The sequence below is a fragment of the Colius striatus genome, chromosome 2 (genome assembly GCF_028858725.1).
Source record: "Colius striatus isolate bColStr4 chromosome 2, bColStr4.1.hap1, whole genome shotgun sequence".
Classification (NCBI taxonomy): Eukaryota; Metazoa; Chordata; class Aves; order Coliiformes; family Coliidae; genus Colius; species Colius striatus.
The window spans coordinates 73,146,827-73,165,482 of NC_084760.1; the positions used below are offsets into that span (position 1 = coordinate 73,146,827).

The 18,656-nt window shown below is 35.0% G+C and overlaps 1 protein-coding gene across 5 annotated transcripts in view; it reads right to left on the reverse strand.

Moving 5' to 3' along the window:
* The window catches only part of AKT3 (AKT serine/threonine kinase 3), a 160,807-nt gene that overhangs the window by 64,180 nt on the left and 77,971 nt on the right, over window positions 1–18,656 (reverse strand). For all 5 annotated transcript variants that reach the window (XM_061991071.1, XM_061991067.1, XM_061991068.1 and 2 more), the window contains 2 exons: window positions 12,594–12,719; window positions 116–227 (listed from right to left, as the gene is read on the reverse strand). In XM_061991071.1, the coding sequence (XP_061847055.1) occupies window positions 116–227; window positions 12,594–12,719 (238 nt within the window). The remainder of the gene's footprint in view (window positions 1–115; window positions 228–12,593; window positions 12,720–18,656) is intronic.

Below are 18,656 nucleotides of genomic sequence, written 5' to 3' on the forward strand. Positions count from 1 at the left end.
TAACTGTTCAGATGTGCTCAGAATGTCACAGTTCCAAGCGCTGATCGCTATGGAGTCCCAGTAGAGACTGACAAGGCTTCTCATGGAAAGCAAAAGAAACAAAAAACCCTCTCACCGTTCCTCTGGCGTGTCTACATGGAACGTCCTCTCTATGACAGTGGTCCACTGAAGACATCTGATAATGAATGTGTTTGGCTTTGGTCGTTCTGTTTTCATTAGCTGACATTCTAGAGAAATACATGATAATGTCTCTTTTATAGATTGCCACTTAACAGGTGAACAGCAAATAAAATTACTTATATGAAATACATACAGCTTATGTATACCTATCCACCATGTATCCAAAGCATATAAGGAAATACAGAATGGCAGTATAATCATGAGCTTAAACAAAAGGTAGCAGGTAATAATCATAAGGTGAAAAAAGCAGTCAGAGGAACTTGTGTCGTTGCCCATATCTGGGAGTGCAATCTCCATTTGCAAACTAGGTCTGCCTTATAAGAGTAAGAAGACTATTAGATCTCCAATTGTTCTAGTATGTCAAGGTAATAGCAATAGCCACAGGCACATTTCTCCACCTGTACCTGGCAGGAGGAATATGACATTTCCCTTCAATGGTAACTACGACACAATTATCCACACTACTGTCATTTCTGGATTAGATTTACTCTAAAATATACTATCTGAGAAAATTAACATATTAAAACTAGTCTGATTATCACATATAGAATAAACCCATACCCAGTTGGGCTGCCACAGCAAACCGTCTAGCACCCTTTGCGCCCCAGAACAGAACCAGGTCTACCTATGCTATCTCTCATAAGTCTTTCCCGGAGCTCTTTCTACAATTCACAAAAAGTGGTAATTTCAAAACCTCTGTAAGAAAACTATTCCATCCAACTATATGGAAATTCATTATTTTTACAGTTGGAAGACTTTTCCCAACATTTAATGCAGCTGTTCCTATCATTTAAGCATATTTTTTCTTGACCTATTGACTCACTTATTTAATCTTTTCAGCAGCTATCCCGTTTAGACATTTGAACATTATTGTATGTCTCTTCTCTGGCCTAAATCAGTTCTACCAACCTGTCCTCACAGGCTGTGCTTTCAAAACCACAATCTTATTTGTCACACAATTCTAGATGTACAGTAGGACTGCCTATTATTCCTTTGTCACAAGACCACAACACTAGTAATTCAGGCAATGTTTTAATGAAACTGTATTAGATTTTATGACGTAGCATACTGCACTAAGCAAAACACTGATCTACCAGAATTTGTTATTCATGCAAATATATTTAAACTTTTTTCTGAAGTTAAGGTTACTCTGTTAAAAGTGGAATTTGTTTCCCTGTAGCTACCACAAAATCGACACAAGCATTGTATCACATCTCATGTTCCGGAATGCTATCACTTGTTCAAAGCTGATCCAGATCAAATGTGTGATCTAAAATGATTTATCCGGTTCACAAATCAATTCATAACAAATATGGCAACATAATTCCTGTTTACTTACGATCCACTGTAACTTCCTTCTGGTAGAGCTTCCACCTACCACCTGACCCACACTTTTTACAGATGTAGTTGACTACTCTTTAGCATTAAACCTTCTACTTTCTTTCAGTGAATTACATTTTATTTATTCCAGTTAACATCAGTGCTTCACAAAACTCATGATATATGACATGTACCACTTGACAAGGCATGTTGTTCTTTCACAGGAATAAATTACATTGGCTTGATATATTTTTTTCTTTACAAATTCAGAGTCTTGGAACCTTGACCATCATTCACAATTTCACGGGAATGAATTTTAAATATTCTCCAAGTAACTGCATCAGACCCAGCAAATTTCTGAATGCTCAACATACATAAGTACCCTCTATCTTGGTTTTGCTTTCTCTTTTATGCCTTTGTTGCCAGTGTTAATTTTATGACATACATACTCATAGTTGACCTTCTGAAATGCAGTTGCATATTGAAAATACATTAAAGCAATTCTCTTTAGTATTACTGGCTCATAATGAGCTTAAAGCCTTAGTTCAAGGCCTTGATTTGTATGCCTGACCACCTAAACAATTTGGGACACGATTCTCTAAGAAATGGCCTCTGTCTTCATGATATAAAGGCATGGGAAATATCAGCAGGCTTATTTGTAGTGGGCCATTCTTAATATAGGTGTGAAAGAAGTGGTATTAGCAGGGTATTTGTTAGGACACTTTGATTTAAGAACTTTCATATACACTGCATTTTTTAATTTGAAAAAGCAAAGAAGAGAGGAAGTAGATATGTCTGTTGACAGGGCTTTTTCCTGCAGCTTAGCAGAACACCTCAGAGGTTTGACAGGCATACGTATAAGAAATAAAATAAATGTTGCACTGTGAAGGTGTGCATTCCTTGATGCACAAACTTATATATTCAACATACATCTGTAAATTATTTTGTACCACACTGCTCACTGGTCAAGGAGATGACATTACATTTAACAAACCAGCATACACTGTGGAGACTCAAAAGATAACAGGTAATCCAATCCTCCTTGCTTTTATAAACTCAGCTAAGTCTTTAATACTTAGAGGAAAGAGCTACAGTAGGATGGACACAGGAATAAGGAATTTAACACAAAAGCTAGAAGAGAAACAAGGATGACAGATGCAGATGACAGGAACTTGCAAAGCATGATGCTGCTGCTTAGGATATTTAACTAGTCTTGCAGCTGAATGCAAATATTACTCATGAAATCAAAGACATCCCCATCCTCAGGGATGTGGTTCAAGTTGACATTATGATCATGCTGACGGTGAGGCTAGGGCTAACAGGTATCAGTTTTCTTAAGTTCATCAGCTGTACCTCGACAGAAGGTGATGAGCTACTACTTTTGTCACAGAAGAGACTAGATGCATTATCTGCTCTAAGATTACCTCATCTTACTCCTGGCAAAACCATTCTCTCATCTTTAATCCTATCATACTTCAATCATGTAGGCTAGAATTTTCTTTGCTAGGTGTCTGCCTAAAGCTGCACACTGCTGGAAAATACTACTTTTTGGAGACGAGACTTAAAACTTGGCAAATCAATACCTTTGATATTCTTTTAGTATTCCTGCAAAAATGTAAGGCATCTCGCCACACTACATATGGGAGGGATAAGAGTGCATTGGGAGGAGGGTAAAAAATTTACAGTAACAATTACTAAAGCAAAAAATCACTGAAAATCTATGCACAGAGTACAGTCCAGAGGCTACAGCTATCTCTGGTCTCTACATCTGCTAAATGGCAAGTTTTTTCTCCTGTATTCAATAATGCCTTATCCTGTTCCTTAGACAATATGAAAAAGAAACCACCTCGGTGAAGCAAAATCTAGTACAGAAAGATGGCATGCAGCAAGTTATTTACAGAAGAGATGTCAGGAACAAAAGACAAGGGAATAAAGGGAGAAGAGTGAAACAGGACAAGAAAATTACTCAAATCTGTTTGAGAAAGAAAATCTTGCAGGATAGGTAGAGTATAGCTAAACTAGTTGGCTAGTTTAGCAGAAGGAAGGTAAAAGAAACTGACAGGGATAGAAATGCCAGGTAACTGTGTCCAGACAAACTAAAGGTTCAAAGGTACAGAGTCAAACCTGCAGAAAAGTCTGTACCAATTAAAAGCACATCCTCTCCAGTGCTTGTAATGGAATCAAAGTCTTTTAATTTCACCATTCATTTTCTGATTGCAATTACATACAAAAACCTGAATACATTAAAATGGCATTAATTTAAGTTTGCCAATTCAAGAACATAAAAATTGAAAATAATAGAATTAAGTCTGTCTATGTCCAAATGCTATCCGTATCTATAATATGGTCCTTACCTATATATACAGTATACTACATATAGTATAATAAATATACATATTCATATGCACATTATGAAAAATCTTTCTCTAATATATAGATGCATTATTGGTACTATCTACATTAAATTCTTCAGACAGTACTCAAAGTGAACATGTGCATTATTAACAAGAACAAAACATATCAATACATACAGTAAGCTCTGTAACTACTGAAGAGCATTTACTCTCTGAGTTTTCATTAGAGATGATAAATTAAATCAATTAAAGTTAATAAAAAAATTCCTTCGCAATTGAATATGGCACTGAAACCAACAAAAGCCAAAAAATGCTATTTGGCTATCACTGAAGGATTATCTTGAAAAATAAAAACAATTAGCTTGAAAAACAAAATCTAATAAGCTTTTTAAATAGTCTGTTAAAGTGGCTAAATATTTTATTTCCTTGTAGAAGGCTAAGACTGAATATGTTCGTATTCTTCCCTTCTGAAGCAAAAGGAAAGAAGTGGAGGTCCAATGTATTTCTAAAGGTGGTGTGTTACCCATCTTTCTCAAGTAGGTAAAAGTAACTGAAGTCTGCTGATATTTAGCACATCCATGCCTCATGCCCTGCTGTATACAAATGTATGAGATAAGAATATTCCTGTCATTATTGCAACATGGATAAAAACTTGTTTATTAATATCTTTCACCTACATCTAGGGGGAAAAAAAAGTCTATTAAGATTAATAAGTGTTGTAATACACAGTTATCACTAATTACCAAAATATTTTTCTACTAATGACTGTTAAAACTGTAGTAGTTTTAGGAAGGGGGAATAGTTTGGAAACTACAAAAGCACAGAGGAACGAGTCAAACTGGCTACTGAGAGCTGGCTCCAAATGCTCGAGTGATACTTGGGTCATTACCAAGAGTAGAGAACACTCTAACATAATGTCTTCAAGTTTGCTACTATACATAAACATATGTAATTAAAGGGCTGAATCTCAACTCAAAACAGTTGGAAGTCTAAATTATCATTCAAAAAGATGAGTAAGCCAGTAAACAGACAGACTCAACTTTGTGTTCTTGTATGCTAGCCATGTACAACTTGGAATTACACATTTTCATCCTAAAGTTTTCTGCCTTGCTGAAATTTAACATCAGTCATGAGGGTTTTTTTTTTCTCTTTAATATTAGGGAGGATGAAAAACCTTGGGGGAGAACACTTGTTCAAAGCAGCAAAATACAAAATCAGTAAGAGAAACCAACAACTGTGTTCCAACAAGTGTGTAGCACTCATTTGACCATTTTTTGCATCTATATGGAAAACGGAAAAAAATTAAATAAAAACAGTATAAAGAAATGCAATGAATGTGTCTCAATTAATGAACTTCTCTTAAAAAAAAAACACACCTCAAAAAAAAAATAGCAGGCACATAGCAGAGGTTAAATTTTGTCTCCATATCCACAATCAATCTGACAATTCTAAAATGTTAGACTATCTTTTTCAAATAACTGCTACTATCTAAATTAAGTAGTTATGCTAGTTAAAATCTCCAGAGCAACTTTAACTACAAACTGTATTTCAAAACGTTCTGTTTACTTTACACCATTCTGAACCACAGATGACAAAGTTTGCTTGAAGCTGTAATTACTCTGCAAAGCTGGGAAGCCAATTAGAGGGCCTGAAACCTGCCAGTTCCAAAAAAAAAAAAAAAAAAAAAAAAAAAAGCACAGATCATCTGTTCAGATTTTATTAAAAAGTTTAAAGTTTGAATTCTATAACTTTAACCATATAATCACCAGCGTTCTTTTCTTAAATACATTAGTTAAAAATAGAAAGAACACTAATACCGTTTTATTCCATACACGGACGCTTTCACTTCAGTGTCATTTTTGTTGATATGGCTAGACAAGAATACTAAACATACAGTCAGCCATAAAAAAATGCACTAAAAAAAAGAACAGAAGGTTGCATATTTAAGAAATTATTTCTAATACAAGATGAGTTTTAGCACAAAAGATGACTTCCCATGCGTATCATACGACATAAATGAAATAGTATCAAAACCACTGCTTGTATTGTTTAAAATATATGCACTTTTAAATATATACAGAATGATATGAATGTACAGAGGTTATCTATCTATATATGTATTTGTATTGTAATTTAACCATGATTTCTTACTCTTAACTTGATCTTTCCTTCACAAGATAAACAATTCTGTCCCAACATTTGCTTGCTCCTTTGCTACTCATATATTTTCTTTCTCATTTCAAAATTTAATGAACACCCTGCTTACAACTACCTTCTTCCATTACTGCTACTCTACACTCCAAATTCACACTTTTCTCTGATGACATTTTTTGGTAGACAAGTAAAAGAATTAATAAAGCATTTTCACAGCAGTGAGGCAGATACACGTGCTTTTGCTCATACACATATGAAAAGCCATGGCTTTTACACAGCTGTACCAATATATGCATATCCACACACATCTCCTTTAGCTTGCTCATCTCTTGATCTTCCCACTTGTTTACTTACTCCCTACAGGAAACCTGCTTTTCTGAAGCTTTCCAAAAAGCTCTGTGCTTTCTCACTGTATTTTCTCTCTGAGGTATATGACCCTAAAAGAAGATTGTTCACGTAGAGATATATGTGAACAATTTAATATCCTTCTTTGTTCCCAAAAAACACAGTCCTCCCCTAAAACTGTCATCCTCAAAACTGTTCAACAGATCATCTTTTTCCACTATTCCTTTGATCGTATCACTCTTCTCTTTGCATTCCTCAGATCTATGACACCAAATACAAGTAGCTTTTCAACATGGTCAATCCCCACAGCCCACTTTCATCCTTGGTTGGTATCACTCTTTATTCACTACCAAAATGGCACTCATACTTCTACTGTTACAATTTCAGCACCATTTCTCATAAGCATTTATAATTTCTCTCTGCTTGCCATACTAGTTCTCTTTTAAATCCTCCTTAAAACTCTCCTTCACTATGTCTTGAAAAACAGGATGGAGGAAAATAGGGAAAGAGAAAAGAAAGAAGAGAGTAAAAATCTAAACTTGACAATGGATTAGTTGTTGATGAGCTGAGACCACTGCCTGTACTACAGGCTAATACTGTCTCATTGTTTTCTCATACTCCCCCCATCTGTTTGCATCCATCTGCTGTCTCTTGTTTTATATTTGGAATTTTAGTATTTTGGAGCAGGGTCTGACTTTTTGTTCTGTACGGGTAGAAATCCCACTTCTGTGGGGCTTGGCTCATGACAAATACTTATATGTGTTTTCATGATATGACAACATATATATGACCGTATAATAAATACAAAAAAAATTAATTCTATTCCTTGAAGATGAAAAATATCATCTTTGATGCACTTAATCATACTGGGAAATCTTTTCAATAACCAAAAAAGTGCTGAAGTGGCATCTGTGTCTTTCTGTCATTACAAGTAGTTTGCCATTTGCACCTTCATGTAAAGAGGGAGAATGAAAATAGATTTTTGTATGGTGTTGGTGGGTTTTGCTTGGGGTTTAGTTTGTTTTCCTGAAAGACAGTAAAACTGTACATGTTTCTCTGTTGTGCAAACACCTCAATTTTTACTTATGTAACACACCAACATAAAAACTCTCAGACTTGACTAAATTTTGACCTGCCATGCTTATACCAGGCCCTATTTAGAGATACTTGAAAATTACAGTATGCTATATTGGTGTCTGAGAAAGCACTGTCCATTAAAATGGAAGGATGAGACCAAAGAACTAATTTTCGTTCATGACCCAAGCCAACAAATGAATACAATCTTCTAAGTCAAATGACAGATTAACAACTATATAGCCTAGAAACCATTTATAAAGTAATATGAAAGCCTCCTGAGGAAAGATATTGGTCCAGTTTTCCAAAAAGCTAAACATTTCCCCATCTGACAGAGACAATAACATTAGATTTGAGTTTGAATCTCCATAGATAGGTTTGCATATGCAGTACATTACAGATACATTGCTTTTTTCCTACCCACACGTATTTTCAGAGTTGAATGAACACTACTTATTTAATTGTACCGTTATTATTTTGGAATAAAATCTATACTGTAATTATAAGTATCTACAGATACAGGTTCATGTCATCCAGTGTTGTCACAATCAAAAAAACCTGGGATTTTAAACTTCAACCTTATGAAAAAGTTAATTGTGAAGTTGTACACAAGGCCATGTCTAACGCAAAAGTACTTTGATGCATGATTTAATCTCACTTAAAGCATACATAATTTTTTTTTCCTACCCATTTGTTTAGAAAGTGTCTTCAAAATTCTTTGTAGCCCTAATATCATTACCCTGAAACATTTCAATTCTCATGTTTTGAAGATTTTTAAACCCGAAAAATAATGAAACTTTGTTCAGCAATAATCATTTCAGCTGGGGAAAAAAAATAAAATAAAGGTTATAAAAGGTTACCTTCACACAACTAACTAAAATTCACTTTTTCTTTTCAGAGAGTGCTTAGAAAGCACTATCTTTCAAGATAGGAAAGAAATTCCAGGTGACATCATTTTTGGCCAAAGCTCAAAGGCTACCGTGAAGGGATACATCTCTTCCCAATTATTCCCCATATAAAGATCAAAATGAAGGCAAAGGGCCAATTCTTTGAGATACTTCATCCCAAATATGCTATGTGATTACCTACATACTCTTTGCATATGTGGGAAGTATTTTTTTTAATCAGTAAAGCTCCTTAAATGCTCTTTAAGTAGAACTACGGTAGAATTCTTCCCCACTCTGCCTTCCTTAATAACGATGACAATCAAAGACCAAAATGGTTTACACAAAGCAACAGTGATTCTGCTTACACAACACTGAACCAGTTAAAAACAGCATTGTGAGGCCGTGTTAGTTTTTGAGGGAGCCACTGAGAGCATACACACTATCACCCAGCATACTCATTTTGTTCCAGAGAAGCATAATGGAGTTTTAAAAGCCAAGACATTTTTTCATGCCTCTGCCTGTACAGAGAAGTTATACCAATCAAATCCAAATTATTTTTAAACTGGTTCTGACTGCATAAATGCCTAAGCAAAAGCAATTTACATTAACATATTTTATTTTGCAGTTGAAGTGGGCTAGGAATGCACACCTACTCAGTTACTGTGACTCAGTCAATCAAGAGTACCTCTTTAAGCTATAATAGCTTGATTACTTGCAACTGCTTGTCTCTTACCTGAGAAGAGTTGAACTGATTTTGACCAGCCAATTCAAGCAAGCTCACATTTCTGAATTTACTTCTGAAAACCAGTATCAACCAGCTTTGAATTTCCACAACAAATTTCCCAGCAACATAATTACATCATGTATGGTGAGATATCACACCACAACTTTGTGGTGAGTCTAAGTGTCAGGGCATGAGCATTAAGGAACTAAAAGCCAGTTTCAAATATATAGCACTTTTAACTCTATTTGTTGTAAAACAGGCTAGCTCCCCAGAACAAAAAGTAGAGTGATTGATATGTGCTACCCAGTGTCACCAGATCTGTCCAATTTGTTCTCTGCAGCCTTGCAGTAGCTCCACAGATGCAGTGTAGGGTGCTCATTGCCACCCTTCACGTGTGCCTAAAGGTGGGGAGAGCAGTGACCACAGGCAGGCAAAGTGAAGCCCTGTCCAGGAGCTAGTCCTATATCCTTCTGCAAGTCTCAGCTGCATCCAGCTCCAAACTGTCATACCCGTCACTCAACTCTGTTTCACCTTCAGGGACTCACTTATGCTCCAAGGAATAGATTCTTTCACCTCCATTTCAGATCCACACATTTCCCCTGCATTTTGGGTGGCCAGCAATGGGCTGAAACATGCATGCACTGCCTCAGGTTCTCCCTCTCTACATAAGGCATCTATCCATTTATACATCTACTTCCCAATGCCTTCCCCCTAACATTTCCTCCCAGCTCACCCCAAAGAAAAGGGATGGCCTCTGAATACTCCATCCTATGATAAAACATCACCCAATGGGAAAGATGTTATTAACAAAGACATATTTAGCACTGGAAGCACTATCAACAGTATGTAAAATAACTTCGTTCTCTCCCTCCCTCCCTCCTATCATTCCCAAAGGACTATGCAGACAACACAACATCAGGGGAAGAATAACGCCCAGGTGTGAGATTTAAAGTTATCTTGCAAAAAATCAGGTAGCCACTCTAGCAAAAATGATGCCATGTCTGAGCAAGAGCCTTTTGCAAAAGTCAAGTTAGCATCTCAGGAGTGGAAGGCAGCAAACACTGGTGGGAAAATATCTTTATGATGGAAGTCACTAGTTTGATAGAGAGGATATAAAAGTTTTAAACTACAGAACAAATATCATACAAAGGAGAGCTGTGCAAAATTTCCAGTGTTCAACTCCAACAGTATTACAAAAATAATACCCCTGACTTGGCCTTTTCTGCTTAAATAACAAGCTATAAGCAAGAGCCAAAGATGTCTATCATTTGGAGAGCAAAGAGTAGACTGAGACCACACTCTCATTTTACAGATAGCTACAAAGATTACATGAAGATAGGACTGTAAAGACATATCTTTAAGTCTTTGCCAACCTAATCAAGATGGTATTAACAGTGATCTCACACTCCATCTGCCTGGCTAGTAATTTATGAAAAACATACTTCACTATTACAGGAAAAATAGGTTGCACTGCTCGTGGCCACAAACCTACTGCAGCAGCTAAGGGACTCTTGGATCAGAGGTCATGAGACTCATTCCTGACATTTACCAGGTACTGACCATGAGATCTGAGTCACCCATATGGCTATATTGTTTGGGGTTCCGTTTGCCATACCAAAGACCTCATCTTCAGACAGATAACATAGCTGATTAAAAACTTACAGTCCCTTGCAATTTAGAATGTAATATCACACTATTTTGCTTTACATAGATACTTTACTTAGTTTCATGGAATTCTTTTTATGAGTGTCTCTATTCTTACACTGATCAGCAATCATTTCTGATTAAATTACTCCTTCTCCTGCTAGAAAACACCTTGCTTACCAAAACTGGATTTCTAACATTAATATTGCATGCTTGTTTCTTTAGCTTACATTGCCTAAGAATCAGGCCTATGGGGCTTGCTAGTTGCAGAGAGGTTTTTGGGGGGTGGCGGGGGGGAGGGCAGTGGAAGTGATGGTGTCATTTTGAAAAACAAAATGAAATCTTCCAACTTCCATCAAGGACAAGTCCAGGTGCAGCATCGTGATATCAGAATAAACTCTGAATATCAAAACAAACAAACAAAAAAAGCCACCAGTATCTATGACACACTGGATTTAATTACTAATTATGCATTTATTCACGTAACAGAATTATCACTTGGGTCATCCTTCTATAGTTGCTGCAGCAAAGGAAAGACAGGATATGCAATGAAGAACATGGTAAATCAGAATAAAACCCTCTACATTAGTTCTACAAATGTTCTTTCTACTGTGTACTGGGGAAAAAGTATCTAGGAAACTACTACCTGCTATAAATGAGTAGGTTAGTATAGTCAGAGTGATAACTAAGGAATAATGGCCTTTGACCTAGTCAATTTCTACTCATATGAACAACTTAAAGACATTGCTGCTTTTTATGCTCAATAGCAACAAGGTGAAATGAGTCTCTAATATTTTTAGAATGCTTGCACATTCAGTATCATTTGCAAGACTTTTGTCACAGTCAGAATATGCAAAGTTTTCCTCCTCTAGCTGTGAGACAAAATATGATCTTGGACCACAAGATTCTTCTCTTATGAAATGAAATACCCAAATTCCTTTTGTATACAAAGAGCAAGTCAATCTCAAGAAAATTTTATCATGAAAACTGGTAAATTCAGTCTCAGTAGCATTTGTTCCATCTTCAGCAATGCAGATGAAGGGAACTCTTCCCTTAAGTGCACATCTTCTTATGGCTCTAATACTCCTATATAAAACTAAACACCACCACTTATTGCATTGCAGTATGCTAATAAATTAGGAAGAAATTGGGTAAATTTTCTAGCATTCCTTTGAAAGTTTCTAGCTATGATATCCATAACTCACACTCAGGGAGACTTTTTACCACCCTAGTTTTGCTCCTCAAATGCATTCATTTCTGTTCAGAAACACTTTTCTACCAATCTCTCCTTACCAGATTAAAAAAAAAAAAACTACAGATTTTTTCTGAAACATTCTTGGAAAACAAGAAAACAAAATGTCTTTATTTTATCCAACTGAGACACACTTTGTAGCTTTGCTAATAGATGCAAATTGTCTGATTGCATGAAATTACTGATTAACCAGGCTGAAGAGGTGATTACCTGATTATCCAAGAGAAAAATAATTTAGCATGATTTTGTGTCATTGGACAGTCTAGATAATTTTCTAATTAATTTGAGTTTTCAAATGAATTCAGAGATACTACTGAAAAAGTGAAAAGAGGTCAATGATCTGAATAAAGTTAGGCTTTCCAGGAATCTTAAAACAATCGTTTGTCAAATGGTATTGTTATCTACAGTCATTTCAGATGTACACACACAAAATCATAAAACATGAACTTAAGACTTCCAAAAATATTCAAAATCCACCCATGGTAAAATCTTCAATGATCTTGTAAAGATATCTTGCAGAGAAGACTAGCGGTGCACTAGTCTGACACATGGCATCAAACTTGCAGTGTTACCAATAAATTCTGAACTACACATGAAGCAATATGTAGCAGATATTTTGTCAATATGCTGAGAGAATAATAAATACTGGAACTACATACTCGCCACTGAAAAGTTGTTGAGTGGATATGGCAGATCCACATCCTGGGGCTTCTCCTTATAGCCTATGAAAGAGCCATCTGTCTTTAGCAGGAAATATCTTGGCCGCCAGTTTTTTATGTATTCTCCTAAAGGAGAAAAAGAAACATCCATTAGTATAGTAGAAAAGAAAGAAAGAAAAAAAAAACTTTGCTATTAAAATCATCAAATAATATCCATGTCTAACATTGATTACACCAAAATATTTTCAGAAATTTTCCATTTACAAAGGAAATTTTTAACTCCCCTCTCCCCAAAACAAAACAGAAAATAGATTTGCATTGGTAAGGCTAGTCTATACAATGATATCTCTGGAATAAGAAGGTACAGGCATTGAATAGTAATATTTTGTAATTCAATTTTTTGTCACACTGTACTCGTCTAAATCCTACAACTTTACACCTAGAAACAGTTTTAAAGTCACTGCAGGCAAAAATATGCACTTCAGCTTGACTTTATTAACAAAATGAAATCTAAGCTACTAAAAGGTAGAACAGTTATATTGCTGAGATAAAGCAAAAACCATTAATTTCCTCAAAAGTTACACTAAGCAAATACAAGAAGACTGAGGGTAGTGGGAGAACCTACACAAAATATCCTTATCAAATGTGTCTGCAAGCAAAGGGAATAAAAAAGTAGAAGCTGATTACTTTCAAAGACATACATCCACTAATAAACCCTCCACCTTCCCCCTACTCTAGTCTGAGACAAAAATTCTGCAAGCTATAAGGTATTCAGGTCAGCAAGACATGTTAGCTTAATTAATACCACCTATTCACTCTTTAATACACTCTTTTAACACCTCTTTAATAGCTTTATACTTTACAATGCCACACAAAATCATTTCATTTTTAAAGTGCAATTACTCGGTCAAGCACAGGTTAGTTTACATCTGACCAGCTTTCTCAATCTTTGATTTCTATCAACTCTGCAGAATAAACATATGTACAAGTACATATTATGACTATAAATAAATCATTGTTTCATAATTATACAACTGAATATTACCAAAAAAAAAAAAAACCCAAAAAAAAAACTGCACTAACAATGTAGAATTTCCAACCATGCCTAGAATCTCTCATTTGCAAAATACTCAGAACTGACTAGCCCAGGGGCTGCACTGGCCCTGGACTAAACTCACCCCTTCAGTGCCATTTACCACTTCAGCATTCTGTTAGCTGTAGTTATGTAGATTTTAGACAATTGAAAGGAGAGAAAGAAGTTTACAACCATTTGACACAGGTATGACAGCATTAAAGGCTAACCTAATAATTGATTAATCTCATTTTCACCTTTCCATCACAGCAATCAACTCTCAGTGAAGTTGAAACATGTGACTTGTTAAAATGGCCTTTCTGAATTTCGTCACAAATTGTAAGTACTTTGATGATGCCCATGGCTTAAAAATCTAACTCGAGTTGTTAACATTTCCAATTTTCTAGATGCATTTAAGCAGGGTACAGAGTAGGAGATGAAGAAGAAAGACTGAGAAAAATTAACACCAAGCTATTTGTGCTGACTTACATTTTTCAGCCCTCAGCAGCAAAAGTCTTCCCAAGACTTCTGCTTCTAGATAGTAGGGTAACTACTTGATTTTTTAATCTAGATATTTTCATGTAAGTAGAAAGAAAATCGAAAAAAGTCAAAGTGTTACTTAAATTTGACCACAAAACTAGTATAGCAGATATAGCCCCAGTTACATTTATATTGACTCAGAGTTTTCTATCTCAGATCTCTAATGCTAGTTTATCTCGGAGCATTCCTATTAACACTGCCAATCCAAACTGATTTCACTATGGCAAATCCCAGTGAACATAAAAGCAAACAATAATAAAAATAATTTTTAACAAGATACGAAATATTTATAAGCTGGAGAAGAAACACAAGCTCAGTATGGGAAAATAAATGTGTAATTTTAATACCAACAACAGTGAAAAACTGTATCGTTGTTAAATGAAAAAGAAAACACATTTCTTGAATTAAGTTTGATGAATACTTGAAAATTGAATAATCACAGACTGAAGTAAATATATGACTCATATTTTAAGAACATATAAAATATGCCCAGTGACAAATTTGCTAGAATCTGCATGGACTTAAAAGTTGACAAGACCTTGTGTATCAGATCAACTGACAGAAGTTTTACAAATATTAACATCTTAGCTGCTTTCTTGATGTTAAGCAGATCATAATCTTCTGTACAATTCCAATACATTTTATGTTATTTGGTTGTACCAGACCATGACTGTTACGAGAGAAAGTGCCTGTTACTAGGTTTAAAAACTTATCAAGATCTTAGTATTTATCCAGAATGTGTGATAACTGGAATGCAAGCACCTAAAACTGCTGAAGAAGAGTTCAAGGACAGCATGGAGAGAATACCAACATGCTTAAAATAGGACAGTCATACAACAGTCCCAGTTTTAAAGACAGTCCTCCTTTTTGTAAGGAATAAACTGGACAGGGAGATAACCAGACTTTGCTCTAAGAATCAGAAATGATACAGTAACTACACTCATAAGCCACTTCGAGAAAGAACAGAAGCCTTAGCTACTTACATATACACTCTCCAGATCAAAAGGAGACTGTTCTAGCAGATGCCCTTAGCAGAGCACACTTCCCTGATCACTTTCTTTCTTTCTTCTCCTCTTAGGATAACAATTTAAAATGCATTTGGCTTCTTCTAGGTACTGACAGTCACTTAATGAGGCAATCGAACAGGTTTTTTATATACTAAGTTATGCAATTGATAATCTGCATGTAAAAAAAATCCCAAACATTACAAGAGTATGACTAGCACTTCTAAGTTCCGCTAAGGAGAGCTAGAAACTTTGGGACAAAAGTTAATCATAAGAAGATATAAATATGGGTGACGGAGCAGTGGAACAGGCTGCCCAGAGGGGTTGTGGAATCTCCTTCCTTGGAGGTCTTCAAGACCTGCCTGGACATGTTCCTATGCGACCTGATCTGGGTGAACCTGCTTCTGCACGGGGGTTGGACTAGATGATCTCTAAAGGTCCCTTCCAACCCCTACCATTCTATGATATTGAAAGATGTATAAGTACTGGTTTATCCACGAACACAGCTGTACCTCTGTCTGTCCTGCAAACTACAGATGGACACGAGACATGTAATTTAAAAACAACTGCAAAATACTATGGCTTCAGAAGAGTCCATATATTTATTTCATAGATACTTTTTAAAAAAATAATGTTTGTCCTAAACAGTTCCCTAATATGAATCACAGTCAGATTACCTTTTCAAGATGTCTTTACAAACACACAGACAAAAACTTTAGTTTTGTCTTGAAACAACCAATACTCCAATCCTTCCTCAAGGCCTATACAAGAATATTTATCACCTGCTCTTTATTTATTTTGTAATTTAATTAACAAATGGGTGAACACTTTTGAAGACTAAAGTAAACAGTAGTATCAGTGAACAGTTCACTTAGCTGCTCAAGTGGTTTAATAGCTCTCAAAATGCTCTCTAGGTGCTCTCTTATAACTGCATTCTTTCTATATAATCTGCTAAAAGATAGAAAAACATTTTAGGCCATACTTCTTAATAGACATGTGCTTACTGAACTACTTTGAAAGATAAATCCTCCATACAAAAAATACTAAAAAACAGCAGAGTATTTGCAAAGAAAAAACACTTAAAAATGTCTTCTAACTTACCAGTTGTTTTTTTTAAAGTGTATTTTACGGCACGAGCAATATTAAATTATTTTAAATATATCTGGAGTGCATGTTTATCAAATACCTCAACATGAGCAAGCAGCAGGAAATTTACATCTAAAATTCATTAACCCAGGCAAAAAGAAATTCCATGAGAAAGGAGAAGTCCAGGTAGGCTAACAAGATATCCTGGAGCTGCAGTACTTAAAAAAGCATTGGATCTGCCAGAGAGAATTAATCAGTTTGTACCCTGCTTCCTGCTGAGTTAATGTAAGCTAAATTATTATTTTGCTTAAATTTACACCCTTTTAAATTGAAATGCGTGTTCTTTTAGGATCTATTAATTAGACAGTAAGAAAAGGTTTCTAGTTTCAACCACTACAGCAAATAAAGCAAAGTAATTCCTACATTATTTTAATTCTAGTCAAAGTTTTTAAAGCTACTTGAGAGAAGTGGCACTAGATTATATATATCTCACAGATTATATACAGACAATAAATACATATTCACACACCAACTGCAAACATATAATCACTTTTAGGTTGTTGGTGTCTACTTTTTTAATAACTACTGAGAGAATAGGCACAAAAGATGAAATAACACAACAGTAGATTCTTCGAGCACGTAAAAACACAATCTGATCTTCATGCATAAAGCACCTTCATAACATGCAACCCTTTAATTCACGTTGTATTTAACAATACATTGGCTAACAACAGTAACAAAGAATGCTTAATGAAGGTTTGTTTAGAACATGACCCTTGTGGCCGGCTCTGTATTCACCTCTGTACTGCAATCTTAATGATTTTTCTTTTTTGCCTTTGACACCTAGTAATAAGAACCCTGCCCTCAGGACAGTTCACAAACAATGTTTATTCTGGTGATGCAATGTTTATAGTTTTGATACTGCTGAGAAGCTTCACAAAGAAGTGCTTTCTGAGAAACTATACAGCAGTCAACAAATTCCTGTTAGACAAATCTATCACTCAAAAGTTCAATTTTTATTTTCCTTTACCTCAGAATTCAAACTCTCTTCAAACATATACTTCACCTGATATTTGATGGTTGCTATTCTTAATCAATCTACCTGTAATCCTTAAGATTATTGAAATTTAGCAATTCTTGAAAAATTATTCTGTAATTTAAAATTAATCTTAGTATTTTAAAATGGCTTTGTTTTAAAATACTTTTTTTAAAACGTCTACATTTTTCAATATGTAAATGGTTTTAGAGGTGTGAAGGGAATGTCTTTAACATACAGTGCCGATAAGCAACAGAAACCTGAGTTCAAAAACTTGCTTCCTTAAAAGAAGCAACAGCTGCCACACAGACCTAAGTGAGATTTAAGGGAAGGAGGAAAAAACCCACCAAACTACAAACAAAAAAAACACACAAAAAAACCCCCTCTCCAAGTAGAGAATACCCAAAATTCGCATCTTTCTACAAATGATTCTACACATCATTTCATAGAAGTAAAATATTGTTCTCCCTCCTTTTTAAGGCACCTTCTTGTTAAATCAAGCTCCAGTTCCGCTATTCTAAAATTTAATAAACAGAAGGGGGGAAAGCTGAATTTATCTAAGAGCATTAAAGAAAATTATATAAAAGTATAAACCACATATATATATAAATATATTTTTATATATTAATATCTATATACGTATTAAGTATATTTATATATACTTAATATATATAAGTATCTATAAATATAAACCACAAGCATTTTTCCTTTAAAAGAAACAACTGCGATTACTGTCAGGTCAAGTAAAATATCAGAAGTAATGCCAGTGGTTTGGAGACTGAATTTACTTACCTTGGCCCTCTGAGGGCAGTGTTACCTAACACACGATTAGAAGCAGCAGCAGCAGCAGGCTATTTGATAAAGTCAGTAGACACTAGTAAATGTAAAGCACTTCTGTTAAATATTTACCTACTTCAGATCTCATGATAACAAATTTGCAATACAGTTCAAAGCCAACTGTAAAAGTGTTTAAAGAACCTAGAAAGTATACCTGTCTTCACAATTTGGTGTCTTTCTATCTAATGTAAATATGTAATTATATATCATGCAAAATATTTGATAAAATCTTATTGCATAGCAAAAACTTAAATAAAACTGTGTTTTTTCCTATAATACCTTAGCATTTTAAAAGCCATTTTTATTATATACCCTGTCAAATATTTCCTACCCATTCAAAGAAATGCAGAATTTGGAATGAATGCTGTCTTTATACTGTGAGACAGTGATTATTTATTTATACTAACTGTTTTTCCACAGTTCCCAGTAATGCTAAATGACATTTTGAGCACATCTGTACCTACATTAGACAAATGAATTTTTTCAGT